The sequence below is a fragment of the Engystomops pustulosus genome, chromosome 4 (assembly GCF_040894005.1).
Source record: "Engystomops pustulosus chromosome 4, aEngPut4.maternal, whole genome shotgun sequence".
NCBI classification, from domain to species: Eukaryota; Metazoa; Chordata; class Amphibia; order Anura; family Leptodactylidae; genus Engystomops; species Engystomops pustulosus.
Genome location: NC_092414.1, coordinates 107,617,629 through 107,642,444, shown reverse-complemented (window position 1 = coordinate 107,642,444; position 24,816 = coordinate 107,617,629). Strand labels below are relative to the sequence as shown.

At 45.9% G+C, this 24,816-nt stretch overlaps 1 protein-coding gene across 2 annotated transcripts in view; it reads left to right on the top strand.

The window, feature by feature from the left end:
* The first annotated feature begins 10,879 nt into the window (after positions 1-10,879).
* The window catches only part of WASL (WASP like actin nucleation promoting factor), a 37,443-nt gene continuing 23,506 nt past the window's right edge, over positions 10,880-24,816 (top strand). The window contains exon 1 of one of the 2 annotated variants that reach the window (XM_072147022.1): positions 10,880-11,174. In XM_072147022.1, coding sequence (XP_072003123.1) covers positions 11,064-11,174 — 111 coding nt within the window. In that variant the 5' untranslated portion in view covers positions 10,880-11,063. The remainder of the gene's footprint in view (positions 11,175-24,816) is intronic. The other variant, XM_072147023.1, reaches the window with a different exon arrangement.

Sequence of the window (24,816 nt, the reverse complement as noted above, 5' to 3'; positions counted from 1 at the left end):
TCAGGTATCACCCTTGAAGGTAGGATGATACCCCTTTCCTCACTACACTAACTCTAGTCTTATTCTCCACTTCAGGCAGGGGCTAGGCTCTTCCTGCACTGGTCCGGTGTGCTAGAGACTCTGAGCTGCTGCTCAGCTAACTACTCTCTGCATGCGTCCTGCAGACCCAGAGGGCCTGACTAGGACCGGTCTCTTCTCCCTTCCGGGAGAGACTGCTCTCCTCTCTCTCCTGAGAGAGACTTCTCTCTAGAATGACAAACTGGAATCCTCCAGAACATTCCTGGCCAGGGAGTTTTATTACCTCCCTTTTGTCAGGTGGTGGCTGCTCCTCCAATCACATCTCAGCTTACAAAGGACAGGATGTAACACATATCATTGGACAATAGCATCTTGCATCATACAAAATACTTAACCTCTGCCTTGCCAGGCAGGATTCACCACTGCAATACCCCTATGTCCTATCAGAACCATGTAGTGTGATGTGGGTATATGCAGGTGGGACGTATTCGCAAACACTACCTCGCCATTGCATCGGCAAGGGTGTTGCATACCCCGGGGGCAATTGAAAGAGCCGCCCTTGGCTCGACTACAGATGTTTTGGGGCACAGAGGGGGCTAAGGGCACTTCTAGGAAGTGCAGGCTATGTGAGGTGTAGGGACAAACCGCCCATGGTCCTGGAGACAGGCACCTGGGTTGGTGTCGGACTAAGACAAAAACATATAGCTGTATGACAGTTGGTCGCTGACGCCATTAAACCGAACTGTACAGTAGGAAAGGTGTGGTGTCATGTCCTGTAATCCACTCCTTGCACCAAGGCCTGTATATTTGTTGTATCAACGCTTCTTCCCTGGCGGCAATTATATATAAGGTGTCTATCTGCATTGCGCTAGCATATGCGACACGAGTACCTCCTGACTGGTATCCTTACCCATGTATGGGTGGCATCCAGGTGCTAACTCTGTAACACCCCCGGTCCCCGTAGGACCCGCAGTTTACGGACTACCCCCACGTGCAAACCTCAGTTTGAGGGATCAGGTAGCGGTCAGTGTTTTACATAGAAAGACGGTCCGACACAGCCACACTACAACCTGAAAAGCCTATGAAAGGGTTAATGCAGACTACTGGCATATAGACAGGGTGCAAGCATATTGTAAGCTCACATTGGCTTAGGAGCTCAATGGGTACACATCTTAAAACGTTACAAACGTTACAGAAGTAGATAGGCTACTCAGGGTAGCAAAATAGTGAATGTCTCTTTTCCTGCAAAGAAAAGGCATAAAAGTGCAAACATAATGTCCGTACCTAAAAAGGAAGGCATTAAGTGCAAAATGATAATAAATAAAGTGGCAACTTTTCCTTGGAGTATCTGGCAAAAGTCTCACAGAAGGTCTCTAGTGACAAAGTCCATCTTCTGGGTACAGCCCTTGATGTGGGGAAAAGTGCACTAGAAGCAAAGGGTCTCCTCTGGTGTAGAGGGACAGAGTACTTTGAAGAAATCTCTGCTGTGGCAGAGGAAGGGGTGCTATCATAGCACATGACAATAATCAGTTCAAGGTATGTCTCTTGACTGAGATAAATTAGGGTGAGAGTCTCAGGAAAGTCTCTGGCTCTTTAGGGAAAGGACAGAAATAAATATACATATGTACACATGGTACAGTACCTGAAGTGGGCTACAGCCCTTCAGGGGTTAGTCTGCATCTTCTTCGGTGGTAAGTACTTCGGTGTCAGAAAAACGTACCTGCCTCCTGCTTCTGCGTGTCACCAGCTGGTACTCCTGCAGGTACGCAGGAGCTTTACCTTTTGTCTCCCTTTGAGACCTTCGAAGTTCCGGCCTGGAGAAGATAACAATCTCCTCATCGTCGTCCTCTGAGTCAAACGCTGGAGTCGGAGTCTCAGCTGCCTCTGATGCTTCAGGGGTTGCAGACACTGGAGCCGGATCATCCTCCACAGGCAGCAGTATTGGAGACTGCGGTGGGGATGATCGTCTCTCCGAGGTACCTCTTACTGGAGTGGAAACAAAACAGAATTGAGGCACAGTCACAAGTTCCAAGAAACTGGGGGTAGGCGAACACAAGGAGGTCTGTAAGTTGGGGGACGAGGTAAGAGGTGTAGACATAGGGGCAAAAGGACGAAGACATCTCTTCAGCCGGTTCCTATGTACCCGGAGTGATGGACGGTCTCCTCTTGAAATCTCGTAGACTTCAGGGGAGAGACTGTCCCTAACTAGGTATGGCTCACGCTCCCAACGCCCATCTAGCTTACTGGTAGGATGGTTGTTGCGCAGCCACACTCGATCTCCTGGGGCAAAAGGCTCAGCACAGGCATTACGATCAAAGTCCCTTTTTTGTTTCTCTCGGGCCTCTTCCAACCGCAGATCCACAACTTCTCTGGCATCCGCCAGGCGCCTCTGGTGTTCGTGAACCCAGTCAGTCTGGGGGAGTAAAGACTGGGAATCAGGGGACTCCATGTCCCAGGTCATATCAGCAGGGAGATGGCCGTGTCTCCCGAACATCAGATAGTACGGGGTGTACCCTGTGGAGCAATGATTGGTATTGTTGTACAGGTACACCAATTCGGGCAACAGCTTTGGCCAGTCAGCCCTTTTTGCAGGGGTAAGAGTCCTCAGCATATTGATTAGAGTCTGGTTCATCTTTTCACAAAGCCCATTGCCTTGGGGATGATAGGCTGTGGTCCTCAGCTTCTTGCAGCCATATAGAGTACACAGCTCCTGGAAGACTTGGGACTCAAATGCTGTTCCTTGGTCTGTAAGGATCTGGTCCGGACAGCCATAGGGGAGGATGAAGCTCTTCCACAGGGCCGCTGCGGTGGTCCTTGCAGACAGATCTCTGACAGGTACTGCAACCACAAATTTGGTATAGTGGTCGATGATAGTAAGAGCATAACTGTGACCGGATCTGCTGGGCTCCAACTTCACGTGGTCCAATGCCAGGATCTCCAAGGGCCGTTGGCTCACAATGGGACGTAGAGGGGCCCTTTGATTGTGTCGCTCTCCTCGAGCGATGGCGCAGGCCGGGCATTCTCGACACCAGGCTTCAATGTCGGACTTCATGTTGACCCAGAAGAATCGCCTTCGGAGGGTGGCTTCAGTCTTCTGAGCGCCAAAGTGTCCAGACTGGTCATGGTACATTTCCAGTACTATCTTGGCGTCCCTCCTGGGAATCAGAATCTGGTATATCCGATCATAAGTGATAGGGTCCAGAGTTCTTCTCTTTAGCAGACCCTGGTGCATGCTCAGAGTCTTTCTCTGGCGCCACAATTGAGACAGTTCTCCATCAGCTCTTCTGCGCCGGATTCTTTCAGGCACTCGCCCACTAGAGAGATAGTCCATTACTTCTCCTATGGCACGGCTATCAGCCTGAAGACTCATCCAGAGGTCCTTTTCCGCAGGGGGCTCTGACTCTTCTTGAGGAGTAGCTGGCGCTGCCTCTGTCGGTAGGGAGTAAACTCTCTGGGCATCTTGACGCACAAACCGGGCATAGAATGCTGGCATCTCGACATCTTCCCACTGAGCATCCGTGGAGGGTCCCTCCCACTGGTCAGGGAGACGGGACAGAGCGTCGGCGTTGTCATTGGTCTTACCAGCCCGGTACTTGATGGTAAAGCTGAAATTGGCAAGTCTGGAGGCCCACCGTTGTTCCAGTGCTCCAAGACGTGCGGTGTTCAGATGCGCCAAAGGATTATTGTCTGTGAAGACAGTGAAAGATGATGCAGCTAGGTAGTCCTTGAACTTTTCGGTCACAGCCCAGACTAACGCCAGAAACTCCAACTTGAAGGAACTGTAGTTCTGGTCGTTTTGCTCCGGTTCTCGGAGGGAACGGCTGGCGTAGGCTATGACCCTTTCAGTTCCGTTTTGGAGCTGGGATAATACCGCCCCTAGACCTTGCTTGCTGGCATCAGTGTATAGGGTGAAAGGCAGACTATAGTCTGGATATCCCAACACCGGGGGCTCAGTCAACCGTTGCTTGAGCATCTGGAAGGCAGCTTCTCGTTCGGCCGTCCACTCAATGGCTACTCGGGAACGTTGGCTCTCTTTTGGCAGGCCCCTTAGAAGCTCTTGCAGGGGAGCCGCCAGCTGGGCAAACTTCGGGATGAAACGCCTGTAATAACTGGCAAATCCCAGGAAGCTTTTGATGTCCCGTACGGTTGATGGGGTAGGCCAGTCGTGAACAGCTGCAATCTTCTCTGGATCTGGCTCAATTCCATGAGCGCTCACCACATGTCCCAGGTACTTGACGCTAGGTTGTAGCAGGTGGCACTTGGATGGCTTGACCTTCAACCCATGTTGGGTCAGGATTTGGAAGACTTCAGCCAGATGGTGGAGGTGGTCTTCATAAGTCTTGGAGTAGATGATGATATCGTCCAAATATAGCAGGACGGTCTCGAAGTTGCGATCACCCAAACATCTCTCCATCAGCCGTTGAAATGTGCCTGGGGCGTTGCATAGCCCAAACGGCATGTTGTTGAACTCGAACAGGCCCATTGGGGTGGTGAAAGCCGTCTTCTCTCTGTCTTCCGGCGCCATGGCCACTTGCCAGTAGCCACTGGTCAGGTCCAGGGTAGAGAAGTAGGCAGCTGACCCTAGGGCTGCGAGGGATTCCTCGATTCGAGGCAGAGGATAGGCGTCCTTGTGGGTGATATTGTTGATCTTCCTATAGTCAACACAGAATCGAAGGGTTCCATCCTTCTTCTTCACAAGGACCAGCGGGGCAGCCCATGGGCTGTGACTCTCCCGGATAACGTTGGCTGTCTTCATCTCTTGTACCAGCTTCTTCACCTCTTGGTAGCGGGCTGGAGGTATGGGCCGGTATCGTTCCTTGATAGGAGGATGAGAGCCAGTAGGGATGGTGTGTTGGATCAGAGTAGTCTGCCCAAAATCCAGTGGGTGTTTGCTGAAGGCCCGGTGGTGCTTCATGACGACATCCAGGACACCTTGTACTTGGTCTGCAGGAGTAAAATCGTCGTCTCCAATATTGAGCTCAAGCCACCAGGATTGCTCGGCAGGCTCATCTTCAGCACCTTGCTTCACTTCCAACTGTTGGGAGGCAGACAGAGCGGTTTCCACCAAGTCTTCAGGATGGACACTGAAGAGAGTGGCTACGGCTTGGTACTTTCTCAGATCCACTGGGGAGTCTCCTACATTTAGTAATCGAATGGGTACTTGTCCTCGGGATACAGTGACTAGGCTCCTGGCGGCTAGAATGGGCAGGTCTTCATCAGCTGGTAGAGGTTCTACTATCGCCTGGTAGTCTTGACCTTGAACGCCCATGCAGGCTCGACACCATACTAACGTCTCAGTCCCAGGTTGAAGGCGGACAGGTTGGGGATCCTTGATCCGGGCTCTGCAGATTTCTCCATTAGGGCCAGCAAACTTCTGTTGCGCCGCTAGAACCTGCATAGTCTCCTGAATTACCTTCCGGGAACCGTTGGGCACTGTTGGCAGGGAGTCGTGGAGAGCCTTCAGCACTTCAGGGTAGCAGTTGCGGAGGACATTGGTACCCAGTACCAGGGAGAAGTTACCGTTTTCGGGGACTCGGGTCACCACTACGCCCTGTCTGGTTAACTCAGTGTCTCCAATGGTTAGTGTGGGCTCCCAGTAGCCGCGGATGGGAATGGGTTTTCCGTTCGTAGCAATAATGTTCAAGTAAGCCTTGGGAGGCTGGACTAAGGATGCTCCTCCTCGGCATTTCTCGAAGGCAGCACTCCGGAGGGTGGTCACTTGAGAGCCGGTATCAATTAAGGCCGGTAGGGTAACTCCATTGATGGTTACATGAACCATGGGGCGAGTCCCCACGAACCTGGGCATCCAGTTAGCATCTCGGGGACTTACAAGTTCTTCCCTTGGAGGTCGTCCCTTAGCTCCAAGGGTTTGTCGTTTAACTGACGACAATCATTCTCTTCATGCCCATATTTATGGCAGTAGCTGCACCGCTGGCGGGGTTTCTTCTGACTCCAGGTGCTTAACGACTTCGCTTCTTTTGGGCGCTGTTTAGTCGGAGATTCACGAGGAGTAGCTGACCGTACCGGGTTCTCTGGAGGTTTCCTCCTCATAGCGGAGACAGTCACTTCCAACTGGGTCAACCGATCGAGGATTTTATGCAGGGTGTCCGCCAGATTAGAGACCTGTCCTGCTAAGTCAGCAACTTCCGTAGCCGCAGGAGTAGGTGATGTCGACTGCGTTGGATAGCAAGCTAGAGCAGATTCCTCCATTTCCACGGATTCAGGCTCTTTCTGCGGTCCAGTAGGCGGTCGGTCCCCTAATATGTCAATGGCAATTTCCTTAAACTCAAGGAAGGAGGCCTGGGCATGTTGAGAAGAGATGATCTTTAGTTGACACCTTTGATTTCTATCAACAAGTCCATTAATAAATTGTTCCCTTAAGGTTTGATCAGAGGTTTCAGCGTCTTTGGGCTCAAGGCAGGTGATGGCCTTCCATGTCTCCTGTAGGGAGAGGGCAAAGTCTCGGAGGGACTCTTGGGGCTTCTGTCTTTTCCCGAAGAATTTCTGCTTCAACTCGGAGACAGTACACTTGTCAAAGGTGTTGCGTAGCCTATCAAGAATCCGGACCACGTTCTGACACTGTTCTCGGGGCCAAGACTTGACTTCCCGGAGAGCGGGTCCTTTCAACTGCCCGATGAGGATGCCCACTTTCTGTTCCTCTGTGAATGGGAGCAAGGCGAAGGTGGCTAACAACTTGTCCCTGAATTCAGGGAGAGTATGTGATTCTCCCTCGTAGTAGGGTAACCAGGGGGCCCCCAGATAGTAGGGCATAGTCAGAGGCATCATGGTGGGAGTCCCAGGGACACTAGCTGTAGCAGGGCTGAAGGGACTCTCTGGAGGACTTAACATGCTCCGGTACCCTGAGGAGGGACCAGGGGACGGGACTTGCGCCAGTCCCGTATCTTCGTCCTGGGCGGACATGACTGGCCTAGCTGAGGGAAGCCTGTAGGGTTATACAATGTCCGTTGCTAGGGGCGATGGCTAGAATGGGACGTGGGCACTTTAAGACACAGTCACTATTCCTTGGGAGGTGAGCCAATAACCTAGCGTCGGAAACAATCTCTACCCCCCTTTAACTTCCCCAGCGGTACTCACTCAGGATCAGCCGCGGTGACAGGACAGCTCCGGTACACGAAGGTCTCCGTTCCCGATGTCCGGCAGGCAGCAGGGCTCAGTGATGCTCCGCGGTGTTCTCCAGTCGCAGGACACGTGTGCCGGAACTCCGGATGAGGCGCACACTGCTGGCAGGCTTCAGGTGCGGCCTGCCCGAATTCCAAGATGGCCGATTAACCCTCTTCGTTGCCGGCCGCACTCGCTCCAGCTCCTCCTCCACGGTAGTTTGCGCCACTCGCGCAGGGGGCGGAGCCTAGTGACGCCTCTGGAGTTCCCGCCAGTGAGGATTTGGCGGGCTGGCAATACTTGCTGCGCCACACGCCTCTGAGGTAAATGCTTCAGGCGCAGCAGCGCCGGATGTAGCAGAGCTGACACAGTTCTTGCAGGAATTAACCTCTTGAGTGCTGGAGCGGCACTCGACAGCACATGGCAGCAGTATAAAGTTCAATGTAGAAACACACAAATACTTGGGCCTAAACCCGGATGGCATCAGGGTTAGGCAGCACAGTCTTTTTCTTAATAAAGTACAGTCTTTAGTGCCAGGATAAGGCACAGAAGTATATATCCTGTGATTCGTGACGCCACTTGCAACATCCCCCACCGGGGCCTAGCCCTTGAGGTGAGGCCTGGTGACAGCCGGGGCCCGCAGTACCGGAGTGGCTGGCGGTTGCGGCCTAAGCACGCTTGTGTCACGGTGCTTGGTACGGGGGAACCGGAGGGCTGTCCTACAGCCCGGCAGGTCTCCAGCAGGGTGGTGTTGGCAAGAAAAGATGAGGGAGCGGCTGCTATAGCGGATCTCCCTGGGGCAACCCCTTAATGTCCCGAGTGTGAGTCTCTGTGGGGTGGACAGGGTGCCGGTGATGATGGTAGTGGTAGTAGCAGGGACCAGACGGAGGCAGAGGTTGAAGAAAACAACTTACAGTTCTTTATTGGAACCGCAGGAACTTCAGCAAACGTGCCTTTAACAGGTAGATGGAGTACTGGAGAGGTATTTGGAGGGAGCCACAGGATGTAGGCCACCAGCCTGGATGTAAGGGCAGGCTGGGAGGCAGCTGTGTCCTTAGAGGATGCTTCAGCTCGGTCCTGGATCTCTTCAGGTATCACCCTTGAAGGTAGGATGATACCCCTTTCCTCACTACACTAACTCTAGTCTTATTCTCCACTTCAGACAGGGGCTAGGCTCTTCCTGCACTGGTCCGGTGTGCTAGAGACTCTGAGCTGCTGCTCAGCTAACTACTCTCTGCATGCGTCCTGCAGACCCAGAGGGCCTGACTAGGACCGGTCTCTTCTCCCTTCCGGGAGAGACTGCTCTCCTCTCTCTCCTGAGAGAGACTTCTCTCTAGAATGACAAACTGGAATCCTCCAGAACATTCCTGGCCAGGGAGTTTTATTACCTCCCTTTTGTCAGGTGGTGGCTGCTCCTCCAATCACATCTCAGCTTACAAAGGACAGGATGTAACACATATCATTGGACAATAGCATCTTGCATCATACAAAATACTTAACCTCTGCCTTGCCAGGCAGGATTCACCACTGCAATACCCCTATGTCCTATCAGAACCATGTAGTGTGATGTGGGTATATGCAGGTGGGACGTATTCGCAAACACTACCTCGCCATTGCATCGGCGAGGGTGTTGCACATGGCTGCCTGGAGCTGCTGTATCTCTCCTAAACACACACACATGCACACACAGGCTGCAGGGGCGTGGCCACCAGCACCAGGAAGCACATCATTATACAGCCTCACATCATTATACAGGCTGTCAGTCATGCACTGGGGGTGTGGCTGTGCCTCCCACTCATGAATAGAGTGGACAGCTTGAATATGCTAATGCTTCATTGGACATTTCACAGGTCATTTGCATACAGCTTTAGGACCTCATTGCTTAGGTTTACAGGCATGTAGAGGGACAATGAAGGGATAGAGGCAATGCTCTCTAATGGCAGTTTATGAAAATATATTTAGTTTAGGGGGGTTATTTTGCATGACGGGTTCTCTTTAACAGGTTTATGCCAAAGGACGAGAATGCTCGTTCTAAATAGCAGGCTTTCAGGATGAGCATTTGCGTCCTGATGATCGGGCTGATACTGTGAGAGTTTCATCCTGATCAGCAGCAGTAGACTGGATGTTATACTGTACACAGCCTGGTCCCTGTGTCCTCTGTCTAGGGCAGTTTAGCCCCTTAACTGCTGCGATCAAGCACAAGGCAGAGGGAACCTGGAATTGCAGAATGCCATGGCAGCTAGATGAGCTCTTTGACTGTCATGTCCTACAAGTCCAATAGGCAAACTGTCAGAGAAACACCTGCATAGAATACAAGTACTGCAATGTATTGTATAAGGGACCAAGATATAAGTGTAAATTTCCTAGTGGGAGAGTAAAAAAGTTAAAATAAAGTTTTATAAAATAAGTAAATAAGTAACAAAAAAAATTCACCATTTTCTTCATAAGTACCTACATAGTGGGTTAAAAAAAATAAAAAAAGTAACACAAAATGGGTATTGTTGTGTCTCTAGTTATTATATCTGAACTGTGAAGGGTATAAGAAGTAAAAAAAAATATTTCAAAATTGCAATTAACATCCGAAGGCTAACAGACACAAAACGCATACTAATGCCCTACAGTCTGTATTGTCTCTTCTGTATTGACCTACATGTAAAATGGAAGGCATATGTATGTGTTTTGTGTTGCAAGCTAATCTTACAAATGTGAGGGGGACATGGAGGGTCAGAATGTAGGGAAGCCACATTATTAGTCTGGACACAATGTGAGGGATAGATAGAGAGGCACAATGTGAGGGGGAGATTGGGGCACAATGTGAGGGGGATATGGAGGAGCAGAATGTGATGGGGGTCACATTATTAGTTTGGGCACAATGTGAGTGAGAGATGGAGGGGCACAATTTGAGGGAGAGATGGAGGAACACAATGTGAGGGGGAAATGGAGGTACAGAATATGAAGCTAAGAATATGAAACGGACCACATTATTAGTGTGGGCACAATGTGAGGGAGAGGTGGGGGGCACAATGTGAGGGGGAGGTGGGGGGCACAATGTGAGGGGGAGATGGGGGCACAATGTGAGGGGGAGATGGGGGGGGGCACAATGTGAGGGGAAGATGGGGGGGGCACAATGTGAGGGGGAGATGGGGGGCACAATGTGCGGGAGACTTGGGGGGCACAATGTGAGGGAGAGATAGGGGACACAATGTGAGGGGGAGATGGGAGGTGTGTTCTGGTTTCGGCAGCACATTCCATGCATGAGATGAGATGTCAGTACGACCAGGTATACGCAGCCTTTGGTTTACACACAGTAGTAAGGTTTAACTGTAGTATTTGTGCAATTTGTACCTCGGCCAAATCAAATTTACTTTCAAGAGGAATATAGAGAAAGACTTGTACTTCTGGCTTCACAAAACTGCATCAACTGCGGTTTTCCAAAAAAAAGTAAAATTTCACTAATGCTATATATTTACACAATGAATTTTATGTGCACCTAAAACCATATCGGTGAAAAGTGTAAGTTGAGGCAATGTGCTCTGCTCTTCCATCTGATAGAACGAAGTTTGGAGGCTCCAGCATCAGTAGAAGACTACGGAGGCTGAAGAGGAAAAAATCATTGAGCCGAGTGCCCTGCGTGTGTCTGATTTCCTGAACGCCTCTAGCGGCTGTATACAGAACTGCACCACGCGACACGCACCCGGTGATTCTGTGCTAGCTCTATGGGGCGCGCTCGCTTCTGTCGGGATCGCGCACGCCTAGCAAGTCCCGCCCCCACTAACGCCGGCCTGCTCAGCCAGCTAGGGAGGAAGCGGCAGTAGCAGATCCTCCCACAACACGACGACAAGCGCCCGGGACATGGAGCGGCCCTGATTCCCCAGTCAGCACCGGGGTAGAGCTGCCATCCGCAGGGAGGACCCTGAGCCGCAGACATGAGTAACAACAACAACCGGCAGACCAAGCGGGTCACCAACTGCGGCTCCATCCTGCTCACTGCGCAGGAGAATGACACTCTGTTCAGCTACCTGGGCAAGAAGTGTGTGGTGAGTGCAGCGGGCCTAGTGTCATGTGTGTGTCAGTGTGACGGGGCAGGTATCCTCCGAGTACATACTGTACTTCCTACTACACCTGCTATCACCGGGGTCATAGGTGATGTCCTCCTGTCTCACTGGTTAATCCTGGGAACGTTTCCTAGTTGCTTCTCTAGGGTCAGGCAGGTACGTGTGAGCACAGGTAGATCCTGCAAGTGGTCGTCTCCAACTAATGCCCTAGTTGTCAGGCAGGTGTTGTGACACTGGAATCTAGATGTGGACATAGATGTAGAGAGCAGCACGCTTGAATATGCTCCATAAAGTCCATTCTAGGCTCGGGGATTGAGGTCTATATATGATCTATGGGGTGACCTTTGTCCTAAGGCACTCTCCAACATTACCTGGGGTGTAATGCCAACCCCTGATCAATGAGGAATACCTTGTCTATGACTGACGTGAGGCCAGGTCTTGGGTAACAGATGCTTATACATTGTCAATGACCCAACAGAGTGTATGCTAAAGCAACTTTGAGCATTTTTGAGGCACTAACCAATCAGCCACATCTACCTTCTAAAGATGACATTGGGTTTTTGCTATTTTATTGCATAAACCTTAAAGTCTCCCAAAGTTCTCTAGTCAGACATGATTTTTTACCTTTACAATAAGTGAAAGCAATGGAATGGCTGCAAGAGCGGTTCCATTGTAAGTGTAGTCGGGGTAAGTAAGGAACTTGTCATTTTGCCATAGACTGTATTCTAATGCTAAAATAAATCAAGGCTGTAAACAAAACTAAATGAAAAAACTAAAATTTCAGGAAAAATATCGGTGAATGTCCATAATATCAAAATCTAAAGAATAAAATGAATAAGATGAAATACAAATCAACCAATAAAAAAATGTGAGCCCAGCAAAAGTATTGGCAGAATATAGTGACCCAAAAGTATCTATCAATTAGATAATTCCGTGGCCCTGCTGACTCACAAAATAATAATAATGGGGCAGATTTCTCAAACAATTTATGACGGTAATCCTTCTTTAATTTTCATCCAAAAAATAGTATTTATCAAGGGAGTTTTTGGCCAGTTGATGGCCACGCCACATAGTCACGTGCATGGAGCCTTAGACACTTTTTTGACAGGTGGTATAGCTTTGTAGAAAAATGAAGTGTCAGAACTCTGCAATTGCATCAACAATTTGGCCCATTTATGTGGTGTTAACTTGTTCAATAGATAGAAGATGCAAAGATAAACTAGACAGTCTAAAGGCTCGTGCACAAGTGTGAAACCTGGGGATACAATCCCATGGACTGCAGACATTACACAGGACACGAGCCCTTGTATTCTATAGAAATCTCGTGCATCGACTTGTGCCAGTGCTGCAGTCCAGCCAGAAGATGTGAGGAGCATAGGGTGCCATTGGGCCCTTACAAAAATGTTTGTCCACATGGAAGTCCCCTTGTATTTCTATGGGCTCACACACGTCTGTAGTTTCCATGTCCACCTGTGTCTTTTCTACTGTCACCAGACCCTCTTGCCCACTCAGACTGTAGGTGCTGCAAATGACTGGCTGTAGAAACTTGCCTTAAGCTTATGGTTTACATACAATGATCTGGTATTGGAATTCCCAAATTTAGAAAGAACATGATTGTTTAATATATAATTACTTCCCTTCTTATATGTTCTGTTTCACTATTTGCCAAACCAAAACCTGAATGCTGAGGTGGATCCAGGTTGCTCTGGATATTCTGGGTATAAAGATGGATGACGCCTCACATACTGTGAATCACTGATAGCAGTTGCACAACTTCTTCTCGTGAGCTGATATTTTCTATGGATCCCTAATAGGATTTCCTTCCTGACTTTCTTGTGTATAGTTGGGTTTCAGTAATTCAATTGCTGATGTTTTACACATCAGTAATACAAATTCATAAGTATTTTTTAGTCTCAACACATAGGAATTACCTGGAAACTGCCCGTTCAGTCCTGGTCCCCCAAAGAACATTCATGAGGTCTTCTCTCCATTTACCATGCCTCCTGTTTCCTCAAACTTTAGAGGCATGATAGTCCTTGTGTGTACAGGAGTAACATTTTAGCTGCATTATGTGACTTGTATTAAGCTTTTTATTTAGCGGCCCCCGAAGTTGAAATGTCTTCAGGGAAGTTATATAACTTTAAAGTCTGTTGCTGAAATCTTAACTAAATGTATTTAATGTTGCGCAATATTTTACTAACTTGTTGACTTTAACCCCTTAAAGAGAACCCGTCATGCAAAATAACCCCCCTAAACTAAATATATTTTCATAAACTGCCATTAGAAAGCATTGCCTCTATCCCTTCATTGTCCCTCTACATGCCTGTAAACCTAAGCAATGAGGTCCTAAAGCTCTATGCAAATGATCTGTGAAATGTCCAATGCGTCATTAGCATGTTCAAGCTGTCCAGCTTATTCATGAGTGGGAGGTACAGCCACACCCCCAGTGCTTGACTGACAGCTGCTCCATGTAATGGCTGCTCCATGTGCTTGCTGGTGGCCACGCCCCCTGCAGCCTGTGTATGTGAAAGATACAACAGCTCCAGGATGCAGCCATGTTATAGCAGAACATGTCAGGTACTTGTGTAGCTGATGTCTATGTCTCTGTATTAGGAGGATGCAGCATGTCAGCAGATACACTAACTATGCTTTACGATACATACACACATACATGAGCAGGGGGAGGGGTAACAGGGGTGACAACACTGCTTCTCACCATGTGACCAGCCTAATTTACATAATAAAGAAAAGATGATTTTATAATGATTAGTGTATGAAAAAACTAGATAAAGGCTGGGATGGGATCCTTGTGAGCTGCTCCAACAGGTAGTAGTGACAGGACTGGTGACACGGACCTGATGACAGGTGTCTTTTAACCCCTTAAGGACGCAGCCATTTTGTAGCTTAAGGCTCAGTCCCATTTTTTGGATTCTGACTTGCGTCGCTTTATATGGTTATAACTTTTGAACACTGTTACTTATCAAAGTGATTCTGAGATTGTTTGTTTGTTTTTTCCCCACATGTTATACTTCATTTTAGTGGTAAATTTTGGCTGATAAGTTTTGTTTATTTACAAAAAAAAGAAAAAATGATGAATTTTTAGAAAAATTTGCCATTTTCGAAATTCAAAATCGCCGCATTTTCAGGCAGATAGATTTACCACCTAAATAACTTGCCGAATAACATTTCCCATTTGTCTACTTTACATTTTCATAATTTTTGGATAATTTATTTTGACGTCACGCGGCTTGCAAATTGAATAGCGATTTTCCGTATTTTCAGAATTAACTATTTTGGAGATAAATACTGTTTGAAATTAAATTTTACATATTTAGCATCAAAAACCCCCTATATAACCATTTTCAAATCTGCACCCCTCAAGCTATCAGAAACAGCACTTATGAAGATTAACCCCTTGAGATCTTCATAGTAATTGATTCAAAATGGCGGTGAAATTTAGAATGGTCAAATTTTGTCGGTTATACGTTCATTTAGCCCTAAAATTTACACATTTCCAAAAGATAAAAAGAGAAAACCCACCATAAAATTTGTTCTACAATTTCTACAAAGTGCAGAGACCCCCCACATGTGGACATTACTTGTGTTATGGGGGCACAGCGAGGCGCAGAAGGGAAGGAGAGCCCTGCAGCTGCCAGGATTTTAGTTTTCTCGTTGCCCCCTTTTTGAAGGCTATAAAACTTTCGCTTTTCCGTTATTTGGGCCATGTGACGGCATTTTTTTTGCGGGATGAGATGCTTTTTCCAGTGTTACCATTTTGGGGTTGGTATCACCTATTGTTGAAAATTTAGGAACTTTTTTTGAGGTCATGAGTAGAAAAGCATCAATTCTGTACTGGATTTTTTACTTTTTTTTTTTTTTTTTTTCCCGTGTTCACCGTATAGACTAATAATCATGTTATCTTTATTCTATGGGTTGATACGATTACGGGGATACCAGACATGAATATTTTTTCTTATGTTTTACTAAATTTGCCAAATAAAACCGTAATGTGGGAAAAAATCTATCATTTTTGCATCGCCGTCTTCCAAGTGGCATAACATTGTTACGTTTTTAGCTACAGAGCTGGTAGATGGCTTCTTTTTTGCAGGACATGTTGCACTTTGCAACAGTATCATTCTGGAGTACATATGTTTTGTTGATCACTTTTTATTGCATTTTTAGTGGGATATAATAGGTAAAAATCATAATTTTTGGCGGGTTTTTTAAGGTTTTTTTTTTTTACGGCATTCATCATATGTGTTCAATAGTTATTTAGTTTTATTCTATGGATTGTTACGGACGAGGTGATACTATATATGTGGGGTTTGTGTTATGATTTAGACTTTTTTTTAGCGTTCTATGTCTCTTTATATGTTTTGGGGCATATGGGCATTTTTGGTGATTTATAAAGTTATTTTTTATTGAAAAACTTTTTTTTTTACTTGATCCACCATGGGATATGAACAAGCAATCATCTGATTGCTTGTTCATGATAATGCTCTGCAATACTGATGTATTGCAGTGTATTAGCAGTGTCAGCCTATGCAGATGCATAGGCTGACTCTTTGCCTTTAAGATGACGTCACAGACGCCATCTTAAAGACGGCATCTTATGGCTTCTGCCATAGTAGCGATCGGCACCCCCGAAAACGGCGCGGGGGGGGGGGGGGCGATCGTGGGGTAAAGATAACGCGACCGCGGCATTTAACGGGTTAAACACCCGCGATTGGAACCCACTCCGACCACGATATTAGCCAGGGATGTCAGCGGTAGATTACCGCTGACATCCCGCGACCCCCCCCAATGCCGGTTCGGCTCCTGTGCAGAGCTGAACAGGCATAGTCTCTGCGCAGTAGCAGTACTGCGCTGAGCGCTATTCGCGGGACTCGGCGCAGTACAGCTACGGCGCAGAGTGCTAAGGGGTTGAGGACTGGCCCCTCTGTTGACATTTGTTTTTCACTCTGAACTCCAAAAAGTCATCATTTTAATTCAAACTTTTTCCATTTACAAAGCCAAATTAGTTCTTGTTGTCCATGGAGCAAATTATACTTCCTAGTGGCTCCATTTAATCTGTGCATTATACTTGGGAAGGTGGTTGAGCTTGTGCTGTGTCATCTTGGTCCCTTGGCCTGTACTCATTGAGGATAAATTAGATTAGCCGTTGTTGGAACATTGTATGATGTAATGTATTGCCATGTGAAACTGGCCTTGGAGTCAGTGTTTAGGGGTAAATCTAGGGACAGCCTATCCAAAATAAAAATAGAGCAGCACTCACCAGTCTTCTATATCTGTTTTGTTTATTTCACAGTATAAGGCTACATTTACACTGCTGTTGTCCGCCCGTACCATACCGTAGCGGGCAACGGCAGTGCACGGAGAGAGGAGGAGAGCGCAGCTCACCCCCGCCCCTCTCCATAGGAAGTAATGGCGCACCGTACCACTCCCGTAGGGCGCCGCGCGCCCATTGACGTCTATGGAGGACGTATATCGGCTGTATATACGTCCTCCATACGTTAGTGTGAATGTAGCCTAAAGGAGGACAAAGTTACCCCTTTGCTGCGGTGACAGCCGTCTCAAGTTGGAAAGCACTTCTTCTAGTCTGTAGGATTTAGGAAAGCGTTCAAGGAAAGTTCAAGGGAACCTGGGGAATAAGCCACCCTGAAAGTTGAAATCGCCCCCTTTCTCTAAAACTGATATAAAAATAAACTATAAAAACCATAAACATGTTAGATCAGGACTTTTGGCACACAGCAATATCTATCATTATATATAAATAGTTATTGCAACAGTGAATCTCGTAATTGTAAATTGCGCCCGTATGTACGAAACACCATTTTTTGTGCAACTTATAGAAATTATCTTACAGTCCTTCAAATGGTATCTATGTAAACCTCATCATGTTCTGCAAAAAATGACATTACACAGCTCCATATACCAAGATATAAACAAAATTATTGGAGTCAGATAATGGAAACGTAAAAAATAAAAAGGGCATTGGCAGGAAGGGGTTAATATCAGGAGGGTGGATACCCAATTCCAGCTTTTTGGTTGTTGGTATCTGCTATACATGTTATACATATCTACAAAATCCCTTCAGTCTTTTTGACTCATGATCTGCCTTTACAAAGCCTATGATAGGCCTTTCACATGGAAAGTGAGACATCTCCATTTTTCAATTGTTGTTAGATCTTTATTGTTCATCATCCACCTGCTCTGTTACCTGTCATCCCTTTGGGCTGTTGCTGATCATCATGTGGTACCTGTCATCTGTTTGAGTTTGTTTTAAGTTTGTCTTAAGTTACTTTCTGTGTTGGTACATGCTTCATGTGCTTGTTCTGGCAAGTGTCTGCCTATTATACATTAGGACCCTGTTTATGGTTTGTATCTGAGTACCAGGACACACATTTAGTGCTTCAAAAACTGTTAAAGGGGAATTTCTGTCTTGTCTCCTATCCAGCTGGTGGTGGTAAAGTATCCAGCTTTGTGTGGTATATAGTGAGGGTCCACAGTACTTGCCTGAGTAGCGCTTCCCTGACAAAGTAGTTAGTAGGGGATACCTGGTGTTGGACATCAACCAATAACCAATTCTAAGTATTTGCCATTCATATGAAAGTCCCAGAAAACTCTTTAAATGGCACCTTCCACCACCTCCATTAATTCCAAAGCCTTGTTTTTCACTTGTCGCAAAATGATAAATGGGAGCACTCTTGTTTTGTGAAATAATTAACCCCTTAACGCCAAAGCCACTTTTCACCTTCCTGACACGGCCCATTTTTTCAAATCTGCCCTGTGTCATGCTCTCATTTTTGTAGGATGTTATGGGGCTTTGAATGTTAGGTGCAATTTCTCACATTTTCATAGAAAACGCAAAATCCTGCTATTGAGGGACCTGCTCAGGTTTGAAGTCACTTTGAGAGGCCTAAATAAAAGGAAAACCCCATAAATTACCCCATTATAGAAACTACACCCCTCAACGTACGTAAAACAACTTTTATGAAGTTTGTTAACCCTTTAATTGGTTTACAGGGGTTAAAACAAAATCGGATGCAATTTCGAAATGAAATTTTTTTTTGGCTAAATGAGTGTGTTTTTCATAAAATGTACAAATTCTCAGTGGATCAAATACCAAAACACTCCACAAAGTTTGATACCCAATCCCTCCCGCGTATAACAATACCCCATATGTGGTGGTAACCTGCTGTATGGGCACACACCAGGGCATCGAAGGGAAGCTGCGCCATTCAGAGCAGATTATGCATTGTTACTTTTTATTGGCTATACAATCTTTATTTTATTGGCAATTTGGACAAACAAGGGCTTATTTTTTGCAACATGAGATGCACTTAACAAATACTTCATTTTAGTGGGTCATTAGCTTATTGATGACATTTTATTAACTCTTGAATGTATGGCTGAAAAGAAAATTGTCAATTTTGGTTTCCTTTCTTTTTGTATTTTTTGGGAGTCGTACACCGTATACTAAGAATACTATATTATCTTTATTCTACAGATCACTACAATTACGGTGATACCTCATTTACCTCTGTCCTTTTCAGTGGTACAATTTTGGCGCACATAACTTTTCTTGATGACTTTTTGGAACTTTTTTGTAAAGGGATTTTATGACAAATTTTACATTTTTGGCGAGTTTTTCGGGTTTTGTTTTTACAGCTTTCACCGTACGGGTCCAATAATGTTTCTGACTTATTGTACGGATTGTTATGGACGCGGTGATATGTGGGGGGGTTTTGGAGATTTTCAGGGTTTTTTTACTTTATTAGATATGTATAGGGAATGTTTGTGTTTAGGGGACTGTAACTTTAATTCTTTTTATTAATAAATGTTTATGTTAAGTGTTTTTTTACTTTTTTTCTTTACTCTTACAGGTTGGCTTGAACAAGCGATCCTCTGATCGCTTGTTCAAGCTATTTTTCACCTAATACAGTGTAATACAGCGCATGCTCCCTGGAAGAAGATTGCGCAGCCCCGGGACACTGGCAGTATTGGGGTTGCGATCGCGGGTGTTAGAGGCGGGTGTCGCCGGCTCAGTTAAGGAGCCGGCGCCAGATGCATGACGTACTATTACCGCATATTGCGGGAAAGCACCTCCCGCCATGCAGTAATAGTATGTCATATGTCGGGAAGGGGTGATTAGCCCATAAACGAAGGTTCTCAAATTTGGATCCCCTAGTGATTACATAATAAAGATATTTTTAACCCCCTACAATTTTACTCTATTTTATTACTGTTTTGCCTCCTATAACTCGGTGATGGTCAGTGTAAAATTCTAGAGTGTGGGCGGGGACTCTTTAAAGAAAATCTAGCATTAGATTTGATGCATTATGAACCAAACATACCTTGAGAATGCTGTAGCTTCACTGATGCAGGATCTTATCTTGTTTAAAGGGGTTATCCGGGTTTTAAAAATTACCTAGCGCCGGGCTGGGGAGGGCTAGTTAAACATAATAAACATGTACTTACCTCGTCCGACGCCGCTGATGTCCCGCGCCGCGGTCCCTTCGATCCGTGCCCCTGTTTGTTTACAGGGGCACGGAAGCCGCGCACATGGAGCTTCCGGTCCGCGATGTGGACGGCTCCTCCCATCTGTCCCTATCTCTCAGCGTTGTAAGCACTGGGAGATGGTGTCGCATGGCAGCAGCCGGCCGGAAGCTCTCTGTGCGCACTTGTAATGAAACCGGCGCACAGAGAAGACCGGCCGCGGCGCGGGACATTGGCAGCACCGGAGGAGGTAAGTACATGTTTATTGTGTTTAAATAGCCCTCCCCAGCCCGGCCATAAGACATTTTTTAAACCCGGATAACCCCTTTAATACATGAGCTGAGTGATTTTTCTGAAAAAACTATAAAATTCAGGACCCTGGGAAAGCTGCATTCACTTTGCACATGGAGCTTTCGGAACAGACGGGACTAATCAACCTGAGCTGGGTTGCAATTGCTTATTCTGCCTGGCAGGAAGAACACTAAATACATCATTCTCTGGCGCAGTGCATAACTAATGTGAAAGGAAAAGCGCCGAGCCCAAGCACAGAAGCCACAGACTCATTATCCTTAATTTTATAATTTGTTTTTTCATCAAAACAACTCAGCACAGGGATTAAACAAGATATGATCCTGCATCAGTGTAGTTACAGCATTCTCAGGGTCTGTTTGCTTCATAATGCATGAAATCAAATGGTAGGTTTAAGCAGACACTTCATGATCCCTCTTTGCTTTGAGATGCTGTGTGCTGATAATCTGCTTAGATGATCAGGATACAGGGCTTATTTAACGTATATACTCGAGTATAAGCCGACCCGAGTATAAGCAGAGACCCCTAATTTACCACCAAAAACTGGGAAAACCTATTGACTCGAGTATAAGCCGAGGTTGGGAAATGCATTGGTCACAGACCCAGCCAAGTATATAGCCAGCCAGCCCCCTATAATATACAGCCTGCCCCCCAGTAGTATACAGTCAGCCCAGAATTAAAAAAAAAAAAAACTTATTTACTCACCCTCCGGTGGCCCCGATGCGCAGCGCTGCTCCCCCGATGTCATCGCGGCTCCTCTTCTGGCTTCCCGGCTCCTCTTCTTACTTCCGCGCCGTCTTCTGTCTTCTTTAACATTGTGTTAGGCGCCGCCACTGTTCTCTCCCGTGCGGCTCCTAGTATGACACGCCGCTGCTGACGCCATACTAGGCGCTGCACGGGAGAAGAACAATGGCGGCGCCCAGCACTATGTTAAAGAAGAGGAGCCGCGATGACATTGGGGGAGCAGCGCTGCACATCGGGGCCATCGGAGGGTGAGTAAATACGTTTTTTTTTTTTTTTTTAGTCCATTTTTAATTATTTTTTACAAGTATTGACTCGTGTATAAGCCAAGGGGATGTTTTTCAGCACATTTTTTGTGCTGAAAAACTCGGCTTATACACGAGTATATACGGTACACTTTAATTTAGCTTCTGAACATTCTACTAGTATTTGCCACATAGAAAAATAGAGTTAAGACAGATCAGTGATGATGAGATCCATTAGATGGATATAAAACACAATTATACTCTCTGCTCTGCTAACTCACATATAACACACAGTCAACTCTGCTATATGCCTCCCTCCCGAATAAAGACCCTATCTGTTTGTAGCTAGTAGAGTAGGTCTCTGCACACTGCTTGCTGGCAGGAAGTGCCTGTGTCTGAGCTGGTCTTGTTATGCAGGGGGGGAATTCATGAGAATTCCAGATTCCGGCGCAACCAAATTGTATATACCATGACTGATAGACATAGGTTGGAATTATATCTGTGAAATGCTGTATTTTTTTTTTAATAACAGTGAACTAGATAATGTGTCATTTTGTTATCCTGAGTAAATTTATGAATTTTGTCTTCATTGGAATACCCCTTTAAAGAAGTACCGTATTTTTTGGCCTATAAGGCGCACCTCTAATAAATGCCTGCTAAGACATCTAGGTTCATTTATAAGGCGCACTGGAGTATAAGGCGCAGGATCAAATGCAGTACACTTCCTGGGAAACTTGTCTTCAGCGTGTCAGAGACCTCCGATCTCAGAGGTATGGGCTGCTGGGGGTTAATGTAGGGTGATGCAGCAGGGGTTAAGCGGTCTCCCTCTGCCCCTTCTCCTTCCCTCCTCAGGCAGGGTGTTATTTCTGTGGGGTTCCCTGTGGCTCCTTCTCTTTCCCCTGTTACAGGGCTGTCAGGTATGAGGGATTGTTTACTGATGATGATGATTGCCTCGTGGTCGGCACTATGGCAGCTCCGGTCTCTCCATGCTAGGGGAGGGCAGGATGGGCACAATGTTAGTTGTGGTGCCAGGGCACTTCAGGAACTAGGGACCCTGTATACTGTGTGGGAAGGTGCAGGAAATTTCTGGGGATGGAGCTATTAAACACTGGTAAATGTACAGTACATCTTGTCTTTAGCACATTTTTGTATAAGTTCATATATAAGGCGCACCGGCCTATAAGGCGCACCTTTGATTTCTGAGAAAATTAAAGGATTTTTGGTGCACCTTATAGGCCGAAAAATACGATAATTGATATTGTTTGAATAATAAGTTATACAAACTTATATATAGTATAACTCTCCGATAAAGCTAGCAGACACTGCCTCGTAGTACAATAGAAACGCCAGACCGCACTCAAAGTGGTCCGATGTATTCATGAGGGTGGCGGTCCGAGGTGCTGCTTTTCCCCCGGACCGCCCCTCCCACTCCGTAGGCCGGCGGTGACTGCCGAGCTTGATGAGGCAGTAACTGCCTCCTAGTCCCAACCCCTCATGAATACTCCGAACCACTTTCAGCGTGGTCCGGCATTCCTTTTGTACTTTGTGACAGTGTCTGCTAGCTTTATCGGAGAGTTCCTCTTGACGGGTCCTCTTTAAGTCAAAATACTGGCTGTTGCATATTGAGGCAGAGAAATGTGGTCAAATAAAAATTTAAGGCACTTTGAAACACTCCATTTTTGAAAAGTCGGTGAAATCAGGAAAGTCGCCAATAACTGGCGGGTATTTGAAAGTGTTCTCTAATTTTGATTAGTATTCTATTACAATTCTTATTTAAATTTTTATTCTGTTCTGGAAAACTATATTAAATGTATAAATTAAAATACTGTATTTTACTCCATGTTAGGATATATTCATGTAGGAGAAAACAATGGGGTATATTTATCTGTCTGTGGCAGAAAACTGTAGTAATTTGCACTAGAAATGCATTTATTGAAGGTTTAGACCTGTAGGCATTTTCTGACTCGTTTCAAAAAGGTAACTAGGGGTTGTGATCATACAGGAAATAACCCATGCGCCAGAAAATTCAGTCCATTCGCTATAAATATTGTAGTGCAGCCAACTAGACCAACTAATAGGAGGGGCAAAATAGGACTCGTAAGTCTTCTACTGCACCAGATTATCCAGCATCAGACACTGTGATTAATCTGCTGCAGCAGAGAACTGTCTTGTTCTACTCTGCATTGGTCTTAAGACAAACACTTGTCAACAATTCTGTGGTGTTCTCTAATTTTGATCTCCAGTGTATAGAGTCATGGCCAAAAGTTTTGAGACAAATATATTATATTATATTTTCTGGTTTTTATGTGCGTTTGTCAGATGTTTTTATCACATACAGAAAGCTACATACAGAGTAACAAAAGCTTTTATTGACAGTTAGAATGAGTTAATGCAGCAAGTCAATATTTGCAGTGTTGGACCTTATTCTTCAGGACCTCTGCAATTCTCCCTGGCAGCTCTCAATCAACTTCTGGACCAAATCCTGACTGATAGCCGTCCATTCTTGCACAATCAATGCTGGCATTTTGTCACAATGTGTTGGTTTTTATTTGTCCACCCGTCTCTTGATGATTGACCACAAGTTCTCAATGGGTTTAAGATCTAGGGAGTTTCCAGGCCATGGACCCAAAATCTCTGTTTTGTTCCCTGGGCCATTTAGTTATCACCTTCGATTTATGGCAAGGTGCTCCATCATGCTGGAAAAGGCATTGTTGATCACCAAACTGTTCTTGGACGGTTGGGAGAAGTTGCTCTTGGAGGACATTCTGGTACCATTCTTTATTCATGGATGTGTTTTTAGGCAAGACTGTGAGAGAGCCGATTCCCTTGGCTTAGAAACAACCCCACACATGAATGGTTGCAGGATGCTTTACAGTTGGCATGAGACAAGACTGGTGGTATCGCTCACCTTGTCTTCTCTGAGCAAGCTGTTTTCCAGATGTTCCAAACAATCGGAAAGGGGATTCATCAGAGAAAATGACTTTACCCCAGTCCTCAGCAGTCCACTCCCTGTACCTTTTTGAAAAATATCAGTCGGTCCCTGAGGTTTTTTCTGGAGAGAAGTGGCTTCTTTGCTGCCCTCCTTGACACCAGGCCTTCCTCTAAGAGTCTCAGCCTCACAGTGTGTGCAGATGCACTCACACCTGCCTGTAGAGCACTCACGCCTGCCTGCTGCCATTCATGAGCAAGCTATGCATTGCTGCTAGTCCGATCCCGAAGCTGCAACACCTTTATGAGATGGTCCTGGCGCTTGCTGGTTCTTCTTGGGCGCCCTGGAGCCTTTTTGGCAACAATGCCCAAATGCTGGAGAGGCAATGACCAATGCATTTCCCACCCTTGGCTTACACTTGAGTCTATAGGTTTTCCCAGTTTTTTTGCTAAAATAAGGTACCTCAGTTTATACGATAGCTGAAGACTTAACACCAATGTGAACTAGGCCTTAGGCTTACTGCACATCTAGCATATTATACCCGCTTTTTCCATGTCCATGTTGAAATTCTGTTTTACAGCAGCTTTCAAGTGAATTGGCAAAAGTAATGTACACAAAGAAATATTTTTTTTCCACATAATTATTTGTTTTGCAATGCAGAAGAAAAGGATTTATGAAGTGTTTATTGTGAACGTTTTTTTATTTTGCATGGAAAGAAGCAAAATTTTGTTTTGATGCAGATTACATTTTTTTTCCCAAAGATTTAACTTTTATCCATATTTTTGTATTCCTTCCAATTTTTTCAATGTCCTGTATAAAAGATATGCAAGTGTTTGTGTTGCATGTTCTTCTTTAAAATATCAGAAGCTCATGTATACCACATTGTAAATCTTGTTAATCA